This window comes from Cupressus sempervirens, chromosome 2 (assembly GCF_028749045.1).
Source record: "Cupressus sempervirens isolate cs-2001-9-10 chromosome 2, ASM2874904v1, whole genome shotgun sequence".
NCBI classification, from domain to species: Eukaryota; Viridiplantae; Streptophyta; class Pinopsida; order Cupressales; family Cupressaceae; genus Cupressus; species Cupressus sempervirens.
Window position 1 is genome coordinate 650213471 of NC_143119.1, and position 19454 is coordinate 650232924.

The window sequence follows — 19454 nt, forward strand, 5'->3', positions numbered from 1 at the left end:
CAAAACTTGGGAGATTGGTGGCTACCTACAAGCTCCACCGAATATTTTCAAACTGTGCAGATTATTGATCCTAGATCCTCTTCCACCTTCGTGGCAACTAAGGGTCCATCTATATCTTTAGCTACTTATTTAGGGTTCTTTTAGATTTAGGTTCTTTCAGTTTCTTTTGATGTATCCTCTACTCTTCATTGTATTTATCTTCATATAGGTAGATGTCTTTTGTCACATATCTTCTCCATTTTGGGTTGTAAGAAGAAGATACGTTGGCTGATTACGCTGAAGCTATGCTCCATTTTAGCCCCTTAATGTAGCTACTTGCACTTTCCATATATCAATAAAGGGTGCTATCCCCACAGCTATAACACTTACTTTAAAAAAATAAAATCCATTGTGTATAGTGATCAATTTGATGCTTTGCAGTTCAATATTTTCATTCACAATAGATTAAATTCAATAAAAAAAGATATAAGTTACTTGGAAGTTATTCCTCTTTCCTGCATTTAAGATAACTTCAATTTGGTCATCCTCAACAACTCAAACCATATTTTAGTAGGCTTCAAAAGATTCAGAAGCTTCACAACGGGATTAGTACAGTTATCTATTTCTTTGCAGTTTTGCGTGTTTGTACTTTTATTTGAATATATCTAAACCAGAATACAGTATCATGTAGTCATTAATACTGTTCGCATTTATCACTTGTGCACATATTTATAGATCTTTACTCAAAAAATTTACAGATAAATTATTCCCTAATTTCCAATGCCACCAGTAGATTTTTGCAATAGATTGACCTGAATGCAACAAATATCTTCAAACTTGAACAGTCAACACGTTTTCCAAAATAGATTTTCATAATTGCAATACACCTAGAAGCAAACATCTGGAAAGGAATGCCATAATATGCTTAGCATGTCCTCCATAATTTTGTGTAATTGATCAAATGTCTCATTTGACTGATATGCAATGGCCAGACCTAAAGGTAGCTAAGAATTATTATTACAGAAAGAGATTCCTGCCCAGGTCATCTGGTCAAGGATTGCTTTGTTCCACAAATGATTAGAAATTCCACAATTTGTTAGTAAGAATGAGAAAGTAGTAGGTTGTAGCTTGCTCTATGCTCTCCATCATTTGGAGATTCCTATAATACACTCAGAAAATTTTGAGGCTGTGATAGAGATCACAAAAAATGATTTGCAGAGAAGTGATTCTTGGAAAGATTCATTCAGAATAGATCTTTAATTGCACCGTATCTTCTGCAATGTTTTTGATTAAGGGAAAACTGGTGTATCTTCTGCAATTTTACTTGAAGAAGGCATATATAGAATCTTTAAAAGCCTTAACAGTAGGACCTTATTTGCCTCACCACTGAGGATGATCTTCTTCTTGGGTTGCAGGGGGGCTTGGTTTCCAGCCAGGTTTCTCATCCCAGTACATGTCGTACCATATATGACCACGCTGTAACCCTTGAAGACAGCACCAGATTCCCACATATCTTTTGACTCTATTCCTGAACTTCATTTCTTTAGCCTACAAAAATAACAGATATATAAAAGCATTAGGGGCAAGAAATAAGGAAATTATACTGAGAATGTTTTCAGAATATCAGCAAAGGTAAATAAGCATCTGCCATACTTTATTTGAGAAAGCGCCCAGTGCATCATTCATTGAAGAAAATTCTAAAACTTTTACATCCTTATATGGCAACAATGCTGCTTTAACCTGCAATCACAACAACAAATTTCCAATAAAGAACTAGAAAATTCTAACCCCCAGAATTCAAAAGTTAAAAAACTAATGCTCATGCATTTGACAGTTATGAAAGATTGGGGATTTGTACAAAGTTTTCTCCAGAAGCGTGCAAACCCTTGGCCGTGCTAAAAGTATGTTTTACTTATTACTGAAGAATAACTACAACTCCTGTTGAAATTTGTACTGGAAAAAAATAAAACCTGTTTTTCTGACTTATTTCTAGGTAGCTTGAGAACTTCGGTTTGTTCTTTAATAGTGCTCATAATACATCCATCAATGCCCTCCTCATCACACATTTCAACTTTCAGCTTTGATTTGTTAACCTGTTGTATTGAGACAAGAAAATTCTCAATAAATAATATGAACAAGGTAGTTTAGCATAATATCATCAGGTCAAAAAAAAAACTAGCAAAAAATATCTGTTAAACGTTTTATTTCTCAATGGGAATCCTTCTAACAATTTGAGAGAGAAGGAAACAGACAAGGATAAATTAGGACAGCCTCATTGAGCAACATGCAAGAAAATAAAATCTCTAGACATTTACTGCCCTCAACCTCTGCCAAGCGTGCTTCTCATTAATCAAGTGAGAAGATGGCCGAGAAGATGGCCAAGCATTGAGCAGCTTGATTTAGCTACCTAGATATCATACAAGTTAGATTCTTTGTTAAATCAAGTAATTAGGTGTCCAAGCATTGACCAGGTTGCTCCATATAAGTAAATACTCAGCTTTATAGATCAATTTTGGCACCAGCAGAAGGTTCGATTCCCTGAAATCCAACTTAAATGTTTTTGACACCCTTGAATAAATTTCTATTTGGCGTCTGGAGTCCATTCTGATGCACTTGCGAGAAATTGAAGTTTTACATTTTTGAAGGAAAACAATATACAACAGATGTTGAATGAACATGTGATAATTTCTGATGTCCTTGAGGGCATTGAGAATTCTCAGTTTCAAACCTGTTTTGTGAATCAGGTGATCTTGAAAATTCGTAAATCTGTATCTGATACTGTATCCATTTCCATGCAACTCTGATTTTATCTAAATTGTTCATAATGGCTGTCATCCTATAAAAGGGCATGGTTAGGAATGTTTATTGTTTTCTACTGATTCTACACTATCATATTGCGGCAATATAAATAACCACAGTAGTTAGTAACACAGAAAAAAAAATATACCAAATAAGAAAATGTATTCATGTAGTCTTTATAATTGTTCAGTACAGGGAGGTCCAAAATCAGCATACCTTCCCCAACATAAAGTTGCATCTAAGATTCTAAAATGACAAATAATCATGAACAACTGAACACAAGAAATTATATTGCTGCCTAATACCAACAACACAAAACAAAATGGTTCAGCTAAAACAAAACATTGTTAAATTAACAATACACACTATCCTCCCTTTTAAGTAAAATTGAAGTCCGCCAGTGTTTGGAAACTTGATGCTTTATGTTTTGTAAGCTGGCTGAAAAGGGTTTCGGGTCCCTTTAAAACTTGTTTTTTCAATTAATCATAAACAACACAAGAATTAACTCGGCAAGTTGTAGGCAGAATATAAGACATCCTTTAAGCTTTGAGTGCTGGTGAACTGGTCACGCTCCATAGTCCCCCCTCAATATGTCATACAAATGCAAGAGAAATAGTTTCATCTAGAAGCTATTTCATAAGCTAAGGAAGACTAGCTGTCATAGTAAATTTGCAAACTCCAAACACATTTCAGATGATGCAAACTGACTTGCATGCTCTCATATATGCACACATTCTCAAGTGTCGACATCCTTCGCAGATCTTCCTCACATGGAATACAAAAATTCTACTTCATAAGCAATAACAATCCACCATTTAGTTCCTTCTAAATGTCTGCACAACAATTTGGCAAAAGATTTCGAATGGTTTGGAAATTGTGCAGCCAGTTTTATGTGGCACAAAACTCACAGTATATGGGCACCAACAACCTATTCACTAGATAGTTTTGAACAGTTTTGGATCTTGGCATAAGTATTTCAATATGAGGGTTGGCACCATGATTGCAGGTTCAAAAGGTGCAACAGAACATATGGTGTCAGTAATGGAGCTTGCAGTTGTGTCAGATATTGACCATTTAACAAATGCTCCATCAAACCATGCAGGTCATACAGCAAAGGAATCATCAAGTTTTTTAACATTTATGCATTCTCTTTTCTTGTTGTACAGTATTATCAAAAGAAAAAATATTACCATATTGTACACAACCTTGAGTGGAAATAGGTCATCCAATTTCAGAGTAACAAAAACCCTCTAAGCACACATATCAAGGCAACAAAGATATGACATGTAAATACAACACTTGCATCACGTATGATGGCAGCACAGTTACCAAGTTATACAGCAGCAGCTACTTTGACACTGTTTTCTAAAGGCCTGGCACTATTTGCCTGTTGTTCAAGAGGATGTATAATGCACTTTTTTCATTTAGAGCACAGCTGCATTGAAAATTGCAAGATGTCTACTGGGGGATAATGTTATGATTCTTAGTTTGCAAAATTTGAGTGCATGACAAGTTCACAATTTGTAGGTCATACAATGACTTGGTTGGTGGTGGGCTCCGCAATGGTGGGTTCCTGACAATTGGTTGCACAGTGAGTTGGCGGTTGGTTATCTGAAATGAGTTACTTGATGGACTGTCTGACAATGGGTTCCCTAATGGCAGGTTGCCTAACAATGATTTTCCTAATGGTGTTATGCTTGATGACAACTTGCTTGATAATCAGCAGTGATTCAAACAACCTAATTTATGTTTTCTATTGTTTCTAATTCATCTTTGGAAATAAATATATTAATTTTATCAGAAGGATAATCTCTTGCCAAATGAACCAACTTATAGTTATTATGCTTCCAACATTGTACAACTGAATCGTTAATTGACCTTGGCCACCATACTCAATCTGACTTCCACTTCCAACCATGTTCTAGTGTCTATTATATCTTTAGTTTTGGTACTTGCTAAGTGAAACTTGCAGACCAGCTAGGAGATGCACTATTGTTCTTCTATTTTACTGGGGTTGCAAGTGGTGTTGATGGCTCTCCTCAAGCAAAGGGTACTAAGGCACTCAATCTGGCTTTTGCTTCTGACAATGTCCTGGCATCTAGATTCTATTATATCTCTATTTTGGGTACTCACCAGGTAAAACTTGTAGACATGGTGGGAGATGCTCTATCATTCTTTTACTTGGCGTATATCACAAAACATCTTCAAAGACTGACTTTGGTATGGCCTTTTTGTAATCCATATGCCAAGAGTCTCTTCTTCACCAGTGCCCTTTAGTTCCATTATCATTCTAAACATATTATTTCGAATAGCCTAAACAGATTCATCATTATTATATCTTGAATCAAAACCATCATCTTCACTTTTTCTCTGAGATGTCTTGTTTCTACTTTCAATATCCATTGCATAATTATATGCATCCTCATAAGATGGTGGACCTGCCTTATTCTTCCTTCATAAGGGAAGATGTCAACTCTTCAACGAATCACTCCTTCAATCCATTGCCTGGTCCTTCTCAAGTCTACTTCAAAATTATTTAGGCCTCGAATTGTAGGTTCATACAATCTCATGTCTACTAAATTAAGACTACAGATTTCTGCAGCAATCTCATTGTCAACCCTTACAAGTGTGAAGTCCATCTCAAATGCCTCCCTAAGTTCATCCCATGTGGCTTTCTCAAGGTGTGGGATATTAGCATACTAGTCAATTTCCACTCCTTGAAGTGTTGTTGGAAAGAATCTCAATGAGTGTTGTTGATCTATCTGCCCACTAGCGATCCATATGGTGATGTACATCCTACAATGACAGACTAAATGTTCAAATACATTGCTAGTAAACTTTGGCAACCATTTCTGTTCCTCTATCTCCCATATATTTGTTTCATAAGCAGTTTGTTCCTCTTTAGTGAAGGAATCAATGTTAAAATCTTCTTCAAAGTCAAGAATAATGTTCAAAAGAAAGGGTTTTATCAAGCCTTCTCTGGAGTTCATAAACTTTGTCAAGCTTGCCAACCTTACCCAATCTACAAGATCAGCAAGTCCTTGCTTTCAAAAGGCCAAATAGTCACAAGATCTCCACTTAGAATGTTCAAAAGCAAGGGCTCTATTTAGCCTTCTATGGACTTCATATTACTTTGTCAAGCTTGCCAGCCTTACCCAATCTACAAGATCAACATGTCCTTGAGGCCCAATTGTCACGTGATCAGCTAGTCAACACTACTAGGTGGTGTATAGTATTTCAGTATTGACTAAACATTTATTTAGTTTTCGTTCCACCCAATGTCCCATATTTTTAGAATTGACTTCCTATGGGAGATAGTCTCTCATAAACCTTGTCTTCTTGTTATTTGAGCAATTTTGTAGACCATCAAATGGTTCAATCCACTTTGACTATAATGTCCCCCCATGGGGTTGCAAGCAGAGTGGGTTTAACCATGGAGGAAACTCCATATTTAAGCACGCTCGAGTTGGAGTAGTACTGGGATGGGTGACCTCCGAGGAAGTCCCAGTGCTTCACCTCTATGAGCATCACCTAGATCCAATGAGTGCTAAGTGTTCCATTTATTCTCATGAGAGATGGATTCATGTTGAATCACTACTCATGAAATATGGGTCAATAAGTTTGACTCAAAAACTACACAGTAAAATCATGATAGCAATATCACAATGTTCCCCCAATCATACGGCTTGTGTGCCCACATCAATATACCTCGTATGGCTCTCAACAACTTGTGTATGATTCTAGAAATCCTGTACGACCTTGCATATTAGCCTAGGGTCTTCTAGAGACCTCGTATGGTCATCTGCGAAGGATTTCTCACTATTGTCTATACACTACCTAATTGCTTCATAAGGTCCACGTGCGCATAGAAAGTTTTCTCTAACACGCAGTCACACGATAGGTCCAATTAGTCATGCCTGTACAAAAGATGTTGTATGGTAGTTGGCTTTTAACATCATCATTTTGTGCACTGGTTCCACTTGTACAATGTGTCTACTGAGCCATACGGTTAATGAGAATTCCCAACCATAAATGATTACTTCCACTTTGAACAAAACTTTGGGCATATGAAATGTATGGATCTAGTGATGAAGTATGTAGTCAAAACGATGCCTTGGAAATCGTGAAATAATCAAACATTTATTGATCGTTGTCCATGGTAAACCGCAAAAATGATTGACTGCTTTAGAGATGAAGATTCGCACATGCAACAAGGGATTTGTATTCAATAAAGATAGAACTTCATAGTACGATAATTTTGAAACAAAACAGAGTAGCGTGAGGAGTTACTCCCACCAAAATTGCAGATATCAAGTAGGGAGGACCATTCAGCCCCGAAATGGAAGACAATTGAATTCCAATAGGAATTCACACATACAAAGTAAATACCAAATTCATATACCTTAAACAATGACTAAACCTGCCTTATATATGGCTCCGAGAATCTTCCCAGAGAATAACAAATGCACCTACACAGCCAAAACATTACCAACAATAAAATAAAAAGGGGCCCAAGGGATAATAATATTAATTTCCGGAGCCATACACAATCATTAAATTTAGTTGTTTAATAATATCGGGAACATTACAGTCCTCTTGGCCCAAGAACTGCTTGCCATCAAGAAACTACAGACTTTGGTGCTCTAGAATCTGTTCGCCTTCCTAGGTGACATCCTCAATTGGTAGGTCTTCCATCACACTAGGAATTCCTTGATGGTGCGTGACCTCAACTTATCTCTAACATCGATGATCTTAGTCTATTCCAGAATTAGTTTCCCCTCTCCATCATGGTAGTTCCTTCAACAATGTGATATGTTGTCTAATGACCTTCTTGAGGCACGACACATTATAAAATTTGTGAATACGACTCCCCTCAAGAAGTTCCAACTCGTAGTCGATTTCGCCCACCCTGCGAACCACTCTATAGGGTCCATAGAAGCACGGTTCAACTTCTCTGTACAACATTTCTTCAAGGAGGATTGTCAGTACGATTGAAGTTAGAGGTATACCAAATCACCTACCTCAAAACTCCACTTAACCCTGTTTTGATTGGCATACATCTTTTGCTAGTTCTGAGCCCCCTGCAAGTTGTCCTTGAGAGATGTCAAGATATCTAAACTTTCCTGCAACTAGTCCCTAGCCCTCGGTGTGCGATTGTCACCCAACTCTAGATCTACAAATGACGAAGGCTCATACCCATAGAGAACATTGAAGAGCATCATACCTATTGGCATGTGATAGGTAGTGTTGTAATAGTGCTCTCCTAAATGTAGCCAATGGACCCAAGCCTTTTGTTGTGTTGAAACATAGCTCTTGAGGTAATCCTCCACCCACTTATTCATGATCTTCATCTAACCATCCGTTTTTGGGTGATAGCTCGTGCTTGAAGACAACTTTGATTCTATCAAACAAAATAAATCCATCCGAAAAGTGCTCAAGAAACGGTTGTCCATGTCACTGACTATATCTGTGAAGACCATGCAAGTGGAACACCTCTCAAAAAACAACTCGATCACTTGAGTTGTTTGGCATCCTGCAGAAATGACAAAGAAGTGTACATATTTGGTTAAACAATCGACCAAGAAAATGATGTAATGTTTCCCTTACACATTGGGAAGCCCCGTAATGAAGTCCATCGAGATGCTTTCCCACTTTTGGCTGGGGATTGACAATGACTAAAGCAGTCCCACAGGCAAGGTATGCTCGACTTTGTTTAGCTAGCAAGTGGAGCATTTCTACACATACTAAGTACGTCATTGTCAAGGCCCTTCCAAGAGAACCTTTCCCGAATTTGTCTGTAGGTCTTCAGTTGTCCTGGGCGCTCAACCAAGTCTGAGTCATGCATTTCTTTTAGAATTATTTCCTTCATCTTGGATTTGGGTATCAAATATATTTTTCCCTTGTAGTAAATGATGTCATCAACCACCTTGCACTTGTCATCCCACACTTGACCATCCATTAGCTGACAGGTGAATGTATTCTTGGAGTATTCAACCAACAAATGTGCCTTCCAATTGGCGAAAATCTATGATAGAGAACATATGGCAGGCTTGTTGACAAGGAATCGGCTACCGCATTATTCTTACCCTTCATGAACTCAATATCAAAATCATATGCTTGAATTTTTCTCACCCACTTCTGTTGTCATTCATTCAAATCCTTCTACTCCAAGAAATACTTGAGGGTTTTGTGGTCTATATGCACAATGAATTTTGATTCCACGAGGTACTATTGAAACTCTATTAGTATGTGCATGATGATGAGCATCTCCTTGTTGTAAATGGCATATAGTCGCTCTCCTCTCAAGAGCTTCCGACTCTGGACGTGATGTTTTGAAGGTCTTGCATTAATACCCCTTCAATGCTTTCTCCCAATGTATCGCATTCCAAGATGAAGGGGCGAATGAAGTCTAGTAGTGCTAGAACCAAATAATATCTCATGACTTCAATTTGTCGAAGGTGTGTTGCACATGCTCATCTCAATGGGAAGATACCTTCTTTGTCAGATCGTCAGTGGTGCACTAAGCTATGAAAATCCCTTCACAAAGCTTCTTTAATAATTGCACAATCCAAAGAATCCACACAACTCCAAGAGGATCTTAGTGTTGGGATAAGGTGACTAAACCTTAGGATATTTTATTGGATAATTATTTATGCATTTTTGGAAAGATGCTAAATGAGACCAAATCTTCTACAAAAATAGACTTGTAGCAAAAATCAGAAAGTTTATCTTCTTGGCATATTCTCTTGGATTTGTTTTTATGCAAGAGTTGTGTACAGAGAAAGTTTCTAATATGTGGTAAATACATTGAATATAAATGCTTTAGAAACAGTTTACTTTTGCATGAAAGTTGTGTGAATACAAGGTGTTGCCGAAGAGGTGTGAGAGAGAAGAGAAGTTCATTACACAAGGTTATGCTGCTAAATTTTCTCTAGGATGGAGCAAGATGTAAATCTCCATGTAAAGGCTGAAAATGTATTGTAACTTGTTACTAAATAAATTATAATACATTAGCTTGATGTTTTGGAGTGTGGTGACTTTACTCCACGTATATCTATGTTTTCTATCATGTCTCATTTTTCTAATTTTATGATTCTAGAATATTAAATCTGAATGCTTTAATGCTGCTGAAATTTGTAATATTTGTAAATTGCAATCACTTTCCTTTAAGGTTTTAATTGGGGGAAATCAACTACGTTTGTTTTAGCTTTTATGGCATGGTTGTATGTACTTGTATTTTCTTATTAAAATCTATTGACGAAATCATTAGTTATTGGATGTATATATTGACGTTAGATATTTTTTGCGATGCTCTCATTTCCCTTCAATTGGTATCAGAGCTTAGATTTGTGAATTGCATGCTGCTTGCCTGTGAGGATTCATAGTGTTTCTAGTTCTGGGTATTTCTTTTGTTAAGATATCTTAGCTTGCAGATCTTGAAGAAATTTGTTCTGAATGCATTGGCTAATAATTAATCCTTTGATGAAAGGAAATTTTGCATTGGATTTGGTATTTCAGGAGACGACAAACATTTTTTGAAGGACGTCAAAGACAGAGAACATGGAGTTGGTCATGTTAAAATGACATTGACTTGGAGCTCTTGGTTGACAAAAGAATTATTCTTAATGTATGGGTATTGGAAGGCATCTCTTTTGTTACCTAGAATACATAGAGGCAATGGAGTTGATCATTAGGTGGTCTGGAAGTTTCTAGATAGCTTATCTCTCTTAGATGCATATGCTAGTAGTGGTTGTGGAAATGCTCTACAAGTGGGCTTGGAGGTCCTGCACTACGTTTTACTCTTGGATGATTGTACTTGCATGGCTTGGATTCTTGTCTGTTGGATCTTAGGGGTTTATAGATTTTCCTTTAAAATCTAGGGTGATGCTCCATCTATGATAATCCATTGCTTTGGGATCAGTTGTTTGGTGTTTTTAGACTTATGAGTCTTCCAAATGAGAAGTGGGTGTGGATGTACATGGGTGTTCTTGAACATACTGGTTTTGCATGCTCAAAGAAAAACTAGTGGTTTTTCTTTGTGGATCTACTGAAGAGTTATTTTCTAGACCTTGGTTTGTTTAAGGTGTTACTAGATGAGATAATTATAGTTTTGCATGCATGATTTGTGCATGGTGAGAGAAGGTTTGATTCTTTCTTTGCATGAGGATGCTGGTATACAACAAGTTACTCAACATTTCTATGGTGATGCTTTTTGGATTCCTATAATATGGTGTTTGATGTGTATAGAACTAGCAAATCGGATATGTGCTTGATCTGGTATATGAGTCATGTTGTTTAAATGATTGTTCTCTTTGAGGTATCATTTTTACCATAGTAACATGGAGATGCATCCCCCCCCTCCTTTGCCCCACGTCTCTAACATGGGGATGCACCAGGGACTTGGGGACTTCGTCCCTTTGTCCCCAGCATCGCCAACAAATTCCGCCATCTCCACCAAGGATGAGTTAACATCCCAATGTTGACTGTTTGCTGATTCAGATATTTGCGCTCACTTTTTGATGTTCCAGTTCAATGCAATTTCAAGTATTTACTCTTTTACATCTTTATATTTTATATTGCAATACATCTTTTCATAAATAGCATTTTAAGTACCATATGTATATGTTAGCATGAATGTTGATGGTATTCCTACGGGCAAGTATGTTAGCATTGCTAGAGACATAATTTAGAGCTTTTATGTTGCATTCATGATAGTGTTTGTCATTGATGTCAACATACTTGTTATTCTATGAAGACTGGTAGAGTTACAGAGGAAGAAATGTTTAGCGTGGTTTGAGAAGTGAAGATCAGCTTATGCACACTTGAGGATATATTCATCAATATGTCTAGATGCTACAGCTATGAGCGTGTAGGGAAATATCAAGACTGGTTTGAGTTATGAAGGATTTACTGAAGGTAGCTTTCAGACAACATTTCTGGAAAGCAGGTGTTGATGTTTGATTTTATCCTCCTCGCAAGGATGGAATTGGCTAATAATTAATCCTTTGATGAAAGGAAATTTTGCATTGGATTTGGTATTTCAGGAGACGACAAACATTTTTTGAAGGACGTCAAAGACAGAGAACATGGAGTTGGTCATGTTAAAATGACATTGACTTGGAGCTCTTGGTTGACAAAAGAATTATTCTTAATGTATGGGTATTGGAAGGCATCTCTTTTGTTACCTAGAATACATAGAGGCAATGGAGTTGATCATTAGGTGGTCTGGAAGTTTCTAGATAGCTTATCTCTCTTAGATGCATATGCTAGTAGTGGTTGTGGAAATGCTCTACAAGTGGGCTTGGAGGTCCTGCACTACGTTTTACTCTTGGATGATTGTACTTGCATGGCTTGGATTCTTGTCTGTTGGATCTTAGGGGTTTATAGATTTTCCTTTAAAATCTAGGGTGATGCTCCATCTATGATAATCCATTGCTTTGGGATCAGTTGTTTGGTGTTTTTAGACTTATGAGTCTTCCAAATGAGAAGTGGGTGTGGATGTACATGGGTGTTCTTGAACATACTGGTTTTGCATGCTCAAAGAAAAACTAGTGGTTTTTTTTTGTGGATCTACTGAAGAGTTATTTTCTAGACCTTGGTTTGTTTAAGGTGTTACTAGATGAGATAATTATAGTTTTGCATGCATGATTTGTGCATGGTGAGAGAAGGTTTGATTCTTTCTTTGCATGAGGATGCTGGTATACAACAAGTTACTCAACATTTCTATGGTGATGCTTTTTGGATTCCTATAATATGGTGTTTGATGTGTATAGAACTAGCAAATCGGATATGTGCTTGATCTGGTATATGAGTCATGTTGTTTAAATGATTGTTCTCTTTGAGGTATCATTTTTACCATAGTAACATGGAGATGCATCCCCCCCCCTCCTTTGCCCCACGTCTCTAACATGGGGATGCACCAGGGACTTGGGGACTTCGTCCCTTTGTCCCCAGCATCGCCAACAAATTCCGCCATCTCCACCAAGGATGAGTTAACATCCCAATGTTGACTGTTTGCTGATTCAGATATTTGCGCTCACTTTTTGATGTTCCAGTTCAATGCAATTTCAAGTATTTACTCTTTTACATCTTTATATTTTATATTGCAATACATCTTTTCATAAATAGCATTTTAAGTACCATATGTATATGTTAGCATGAATGTTGATGGTATTCCTACGGGCAAGTATGTTAGCATTGCTAGAGACATAATTTAGAGCTTTTATGTTGCATTCATGATAGTGTTTGTCATTGATGTCAACATACTTGTTATTCTATGAAGACTGGTAGAGTTACAGAGGAAGAAATGTTTAGCGTGGTTTGAGAAGTGAAGATCAGCTTATGCACACTTGAGGATATATTCATCAATATGTCTAGATGCTACAGCTATGAGCGTGTAGGGAAATATCAAGACTGGTTTGAGTTATGAAGGATTTACTGAAGGTAGCTTTCAGACAACGTTTCTGGAAAGCAGGTGTTGATGTTTGATTTTATCCTCCTCGCAAGGATGGAATTGGCTTAAGCGAACTAAGACAGAGGTTGAAGACATGATAGAGATGCCTTGGTTAAGAGGGCATAATCAGATGATCATCATGTGAAAAGTTATGAAGACTATGAGCCGACAGTTTATTAGTAATCTTGAAAAGTGTAAAATCATAATGTAACATGTATTGTAATATCTTAAGGATGTCTATATTATTATTGTAAATTGGGAAAGCCTCAAGGCCGACTCAATAACTTGCTTTAGGACTTGGTATAAAGGAAAGGTTGTTTCCCTGGTTGTAATCATCAGTGAGATCACTTTTTTTGTAATGTGAACTTGAAAGAGGGATCCAATGTGGATAATTATTGTATGAGTGAACTTGAATGCGAATATCTTTTGATCAAAGCAGAGATTGACGAGGACTGATGTGTTGTGAGCTTCAAAGGAACTGTATCGGCAAAGGAGTTGTTGTTTAGTCAGTTCAGAGATCTTGGATATGCCTATCCAGAAGATTGTCTAGTGAAGATTGCTTCTGAGGCTATTTGGATGGTGTTCAGTTGTCCTCCTTCCAACTCCTAACAGGGTTGGCACAACTCCTAACAAGGTTGGAATCTCCTAATAGGGACTCATATGTACTAATTGTATTTCATTGACTCCTAGTAGGGTCTATCCATTCACACAGAACTTTAATATTAGTACATCATCTCATGGTCATCATTCCCACCGAGGTTTTCCCTCTAATCAAGGGTTTCCCTAGTTAACATATCTGGTGTTATTGTGCATGGTTATCTTTCTATGGTTGTTGCATCTACTGTTTACATATTTTGGAATTAATAAAGATATTGAGAGTTGTTTTAATTGCATAACTGATTCACCCCCCCCCCCCCCCCCCCCCCTCATTATCTTGGTGGACTTTACTTTCTAACAGTATAGTATATACAACGCCCCCATCCCCCACTATAGCCCCCACATTGTCCCCAAATTAAGGCCTCTCTTTCCCCTCGTCCCGAAAAGTTGTCCCCCCATTCTACCATCCCCCAAGGCTATGGAACTATGATTTTTACATGTCACTAATGTGATAGTTGGTTTGCATGTTGCAGTGATTGGATCTACAAGTTATGCAGCCAACTGGGTAGGCCGTCCATTCAATTGCAGTAGGATAACTTGGATGTGGACTATCTATATCCTCCAAATTTGATTTAGTAATGGTGCAAACTTGTTAGTTGGGCCTGTCTGTGGTCACTTGGGCATTGGTGTGATTACTTTGGGATGAGAGGTCGGATGATAAGTGATTACTTCGATAGTCAGTTATGGGGTCCTATAATATGGTGTATTTCCTTAGTTTGGAAATCTTGGTTTCACTTGGTGTGATGTGTGGGCCTAGATGATTTTCAAACTTGGGGGATGGTGTGTCATATGCCTAAACAGCTTGGTATCACATGTTAGTGGAAGCTTTAGCAATGAGTGTATATTCATCACATAGTGATGGATGATCTTTTGAGTGTTGCAGATGTTGGAGGATGCCTTAGATCATGTTATTGCAGAAGTTCGTTCACATTTGTTGGTTCACTAGTTGGAGATGGTATCTTAATGTCTTAGAGCCACAGAGGACTCTCTAAGTCTTCGGTTGAGGTGTTCGTGGTGCTTGTCAAGTGATGTTGGTTTAAAATATGTTTGTGTTATGTCATGATACACTCTTTGATCGGACATTAGAGTTTTGGCATAATATATTTTTCTTAAGACCATGGTTTCTTCACTTGGAGAATGCTATCTCTTTGGAGGAGATGGTTTAGATCATGTTGTCACATTTATGTTCCTGAATCCATGGTTGGAGATTTGACATTGATCTTGGTTTAGTTTCTTGGTATTGAGTACTTTGATCAATTGCTTGATATTTCATGATAGTGTTGTATTGCATTTCGAGTTTGGCATGGATTGATTGATTATAGGTACTCATGGATACTTGGAGACTTAGGTGAGTCTAGATTTCTCTTGTGATGAAAGACACGTTGTTGAGATGGATACTCTTAATGAGATTTCAGCAGAAAGTGCAATGAGCCTACACCTTGGTTGGATATGACTTCAAAACAGACCTATGAGGAGATTGTTCTTGAATAAGTCATGATGACTCACATATCTTTGAGGAGCATTCTCATTATCTGATCTTGGTCTACTTAGTAGTTTATCACTTGAGAGGTATTGCCCAATGTTACTTTCAGCTCCTTTATGTTTTCTTTCATGTTCATGAATCTTGAGCTGCAGTTAGATTGTTCTAGAGGATTCCATCTTAGAGATGGATAGCATGGTTATCTCCTTGAGGTACATTTTCATTTAAGATGATAATAGGGGATGGTAGTGGGCTGATTTCTTCAAATGGAAAGTGGAGTAGTTTGATCTTCTTTGAAAGGCTTACATCCATGTAGATTCATGACATCCTGCTATGTTTGATCTCTTGCGGATGAGCAGGTTTAAATGTTGTTGTAGCTTTTCTCTTGGGATTTTGAAGATCATACTAGGTGGAGCTGACATTCAGAGGTGTTTGTCCAAGGACATGCTACAAGCTCATGATTTGCAGGTTCTCTCTTTGGTCTTGAATATCTTCTTGGATGATTGGGTCCACATTACATTGTTTTTTGAGATCTTAGTTGGAACTATGATGATCACTCTTTTCTGGTCATGTATTATCACTTGTACTTCATTGCTTTTCTTCCTTGGATGTGGAGAACATGGGAGGGTTGTGGAGACTAAATGAGAGATGTTTCTTGCAGCGATTTTTCTACACGATTTTGCATATCATTGTGGATGGTCTTTGGTACTAAATGGTTACACTTTCTCTGTGTTGTTATTGATAAATTTGGTATGCCTTTGATCTTTCAGATTTGACATTACCCATGCAGTGGGAGTTCTTGTATGTGTTTGTTCACCATTGATTGGTTTGCACATAGAGCTTGAGGGTGCAATCTATGGGTTGGTTATGCTGCTGGCATGAGTTTGCTGATGTTGAATACCTTTTAGGTATGGGTGATTGAATGGGTTAGCATCTGTTGTGGATTATTTTCAACCTCATGGGTTTATCAGTTGGATTGGAGCAATCAGTTTGGTTGTTGTTTAGGTTGATTTTTATCTTGTTTTCTGGAGGATTACTTTGCATTTGTGTTGGGCTAAGAAGTTGATGTTTTTGATGCTTCTGCATAGCTCGTGAGTGTAGTGGAGAGGTGGTAGTATTCTATAGCCTTTGTTATCAATGGGATCTTATGCTTGTGTTGTTTGGACAGGTGTTCAGTTGGAGCATGAGAGCGTATGTTAAGATTTATGTGGTTTGATGGATGACTATGATGACATATTCACCAGTTTGACTCCTGTAAAGTCTTCGTCAAGTGGGAGATTGTTGGGATAAGGTGACTCAACCTTAGGATATTGTATTGGTTAATTATTTATGCATTTTTGGAAATATGCTAAATGAGACTAAATCTTCTACTAGGATAGATTTGGAGCAAAAATCAGAAAGTTTATCTTTTTCGCATATTCTCTTGGATTTGTTTTTTTGCAAGAGTTGTATAGAGGAAGTTTCTAATAGGTTGTAAATACAATGAATGTAGACACTTTGGAAATAGTTTCCTTTTGCAAGAATACTCTACAAATACAATATGTTGCTGAAGAGACGTGAGAGAGATAAGAGAAGTTCATTACACAAGGTTATGCTGTTGGATTTTCTCTAGGATGAGCAAGATGTAAATCTTCATGTGAAGGCTCAAAATGTATTCTAAATTGTTACTGAATAATAAATTAGCTTGATGTTTTGGGTGTGGGATTTTTACCTAATAAAGGTTTTCCCCATGTATATCTGTTTTTTCTATCATGTCTCATTCTTCTAGTTTTATGATTCTAGAATATTAAATTTGAATGCTTTAATGCTACTGAATTATTTTAGATTTGTACATTGCAATCACTTTCCTTTAAGGTTTTAATTTTGGGAAATCAACTGTCTATTTGCACCTTTATGGAATAGTGGTATGTACATGTATTTTCTTATTAGAAGCTATTGAAGAAATCATTGGTTACTGGATGTACATACTGATCTCAAATAGTTTTTTGGGATGCTCTCATTTCTCTTCACTTAAAATGCGACCAGTACAAAATGGCTTGAATCTCTCTTGGCATACCTAAACCTCTGAGGCACTGAAGACATATCCCAAGTACAATATCTCTATCATTCCAAACTCACATTTGGACATCTTGGCAAACAATGATTGTAACTCCATGATCCCCAATACTTTGTCCAAATGCCTTAGATGTTCCTCCCATGTCTTGTTGTAGATGAGTATGTCATCGAAGAGCGCCAACAGGAACTTGCGCGGTTGCTTGTTGAAAATGTAGTTCATGTAGGACTGGAAGGTGACTAGAGCATTGCTCAACCCAAATGGCATGACAAGGAACTCATAGTGTTTATAATGGAAAGGAAAGGTCTTCTCCACATCTTGCTCCCTCATGCGGATCTAATGGTAGCTGGAGCATAGATCTATTTTGGATGTATAGACTACACTATGTAATTCGTCCAACAACTTGTTGGTCTTGGAAATGAGATACCTATTTTTGACAGTCCTTTTTTCCAGTGCACGATAGTTGACACACATCCTGAGGCATCCATCCTTCTTTACTAGCACTACTAATGACGCAAAGGGACTAGTGTTGGGCCTAATCCATCCTTTGTCGAGAAGTTCTTAGACCGTCTTCTCTATCTCATCCTTGAACTTATTAGGATGGTGGTAGGGCATGGTGATACTAGGCTTGGCTCCTCCCTCTAACTCAATGGTGTGCTCAAAGCAATGACGTAGAGGTATACCAGGTCGAATTTTAATAAAAACCAAACTATGCTTATCCAAACCATTTAAAGCTCCTCATTCTTGTAGTGAGCTTGCTACCCATGTATAGGTTCTATTGATACTAAGCAGTGTGCCACCCAGATCATGTATGAAGATTGCTTCCATCCATCGTGTCGAGATTTCCTTCGGACCACCATTTTTCATTCCCCTCAGCACCACCTTTTTACCATCCACTTTGAAAGAGAACTCCATCCTCTTTAAATTTGTGAGTACTCATCGAGAGTTTCCATCCATTAGATGCCCAATTTAATGTTGGTATCATCCAGATCTACCACAAAGAAGTCATTTGTCACTGTGTATCTCCCTATGGTAATGCTTAGCTACAGAGCCAAATATGTGCATGACTAGAGATTTCCTCCCGCCACCTTGACTTCGAATCCCTTTGATTCATGAGTAATGAGTTGATGAAGTGTCGCAACAGCGCTTCCTTGTCATACCAGTGTGGCAATCCTTTCTACGCAGTTTAGGTTAGTTCAATTCGAGTCTTTCTATCTTCATTTTGCCCTTTCGATGACTTAGTTTCCTCATGCTCCTCTTTGCAATCGGACATCACCTCAATGTAATGGATTTTCCCTTTGCCTAAGCATCAGTGCCCTGGTTCCCATAGCTCCCAGAAGGTAAAACAAACTTTCCTCCTCTTGAGCTTTTGTCTTGTGGCCTTATCCAATGATGGCTTCTTTGGATGGGGTTTATTGTCTTTTTCCTTCGGAGTGAGTGTGGCTTGGGGTGCGAATAAGTCCTGGAAGAAGAAGAGAATGTTGCCATGTCGCATGCCTTCTTAATTGCTTTGGTAAATGTGTTTGGGTCGAACCCTTTCACCCAACTCCTCAAAAGGTTTGATCGACCCATCCATGAATAACACAATCAATCGCCTCTCCAAGATGTCAGTTACAACCACAAACAATCTCTGGAATTCTATAATGTAACTATCTACTGATCTGAATTGCTTCAGTTGTGCCACCTCCTTAAAAGGATGTCCCCAAGTCTCGAAAATGTCCCCGATATTGAGACAAGGAAAATTAGGTTAGAGATGCAACTGTGGGCAACACTAATATGGAGAGCCAAAGAAGCTAATAAGCCTAGGCTTCAATGGGTTTCATGATGGGTTGTACATGAACCAACATAACATTTGGTGGTCACCATTTCTTCATTCACAAGGGTGTCCTTATTCCAAGATCCAAGGTATTCGTGCTTTGCACTTCATAGACGTGACATTCAAATACCTAAGGATCTTTTTTTCGACGGTTACTATGAGCTTGCAGTCATGGGATCACCTTCGGGTCCAGTTTTGTCTATCTCACCAAGATCCA

The 19454-nt window shown here is 37.8% G+C and overlaps 1 protein-coding gene across 2 annotated transcripts in view; it reads right to left on the reverse strand.

Annotated features, from left to right (window-relative positions):
- Positions 1-832: 832 nt before the first annotated feature.
- The window catches only part of XEG113 (xyloglucanase 113), a 146511-nt gene continuing 127889 nt past the window's right edge, over positions 833-19454 (reverse strand). For both annotated transcript variants that reach the window (XM_089814912.1, XM_089814911.1), the window contains exons 11-13: positions 1950-2072; positions 1633-1719; positions 833-1527 (exon numbers count right to left, since the gene is read on the reverse strand). In XM_089814912.1, the coding sequence (XP_089671038.1) occupies positions 1360-1527; positions 1633-1719; positions 1950-2072 (378 nt within the window). In that variant the 3' untranslated portion in view covers positions 833-1359. The remainder of the gene's footprint in view (positions 1528-1632; positions 1720-1949; positions 2073-19454) is intronic.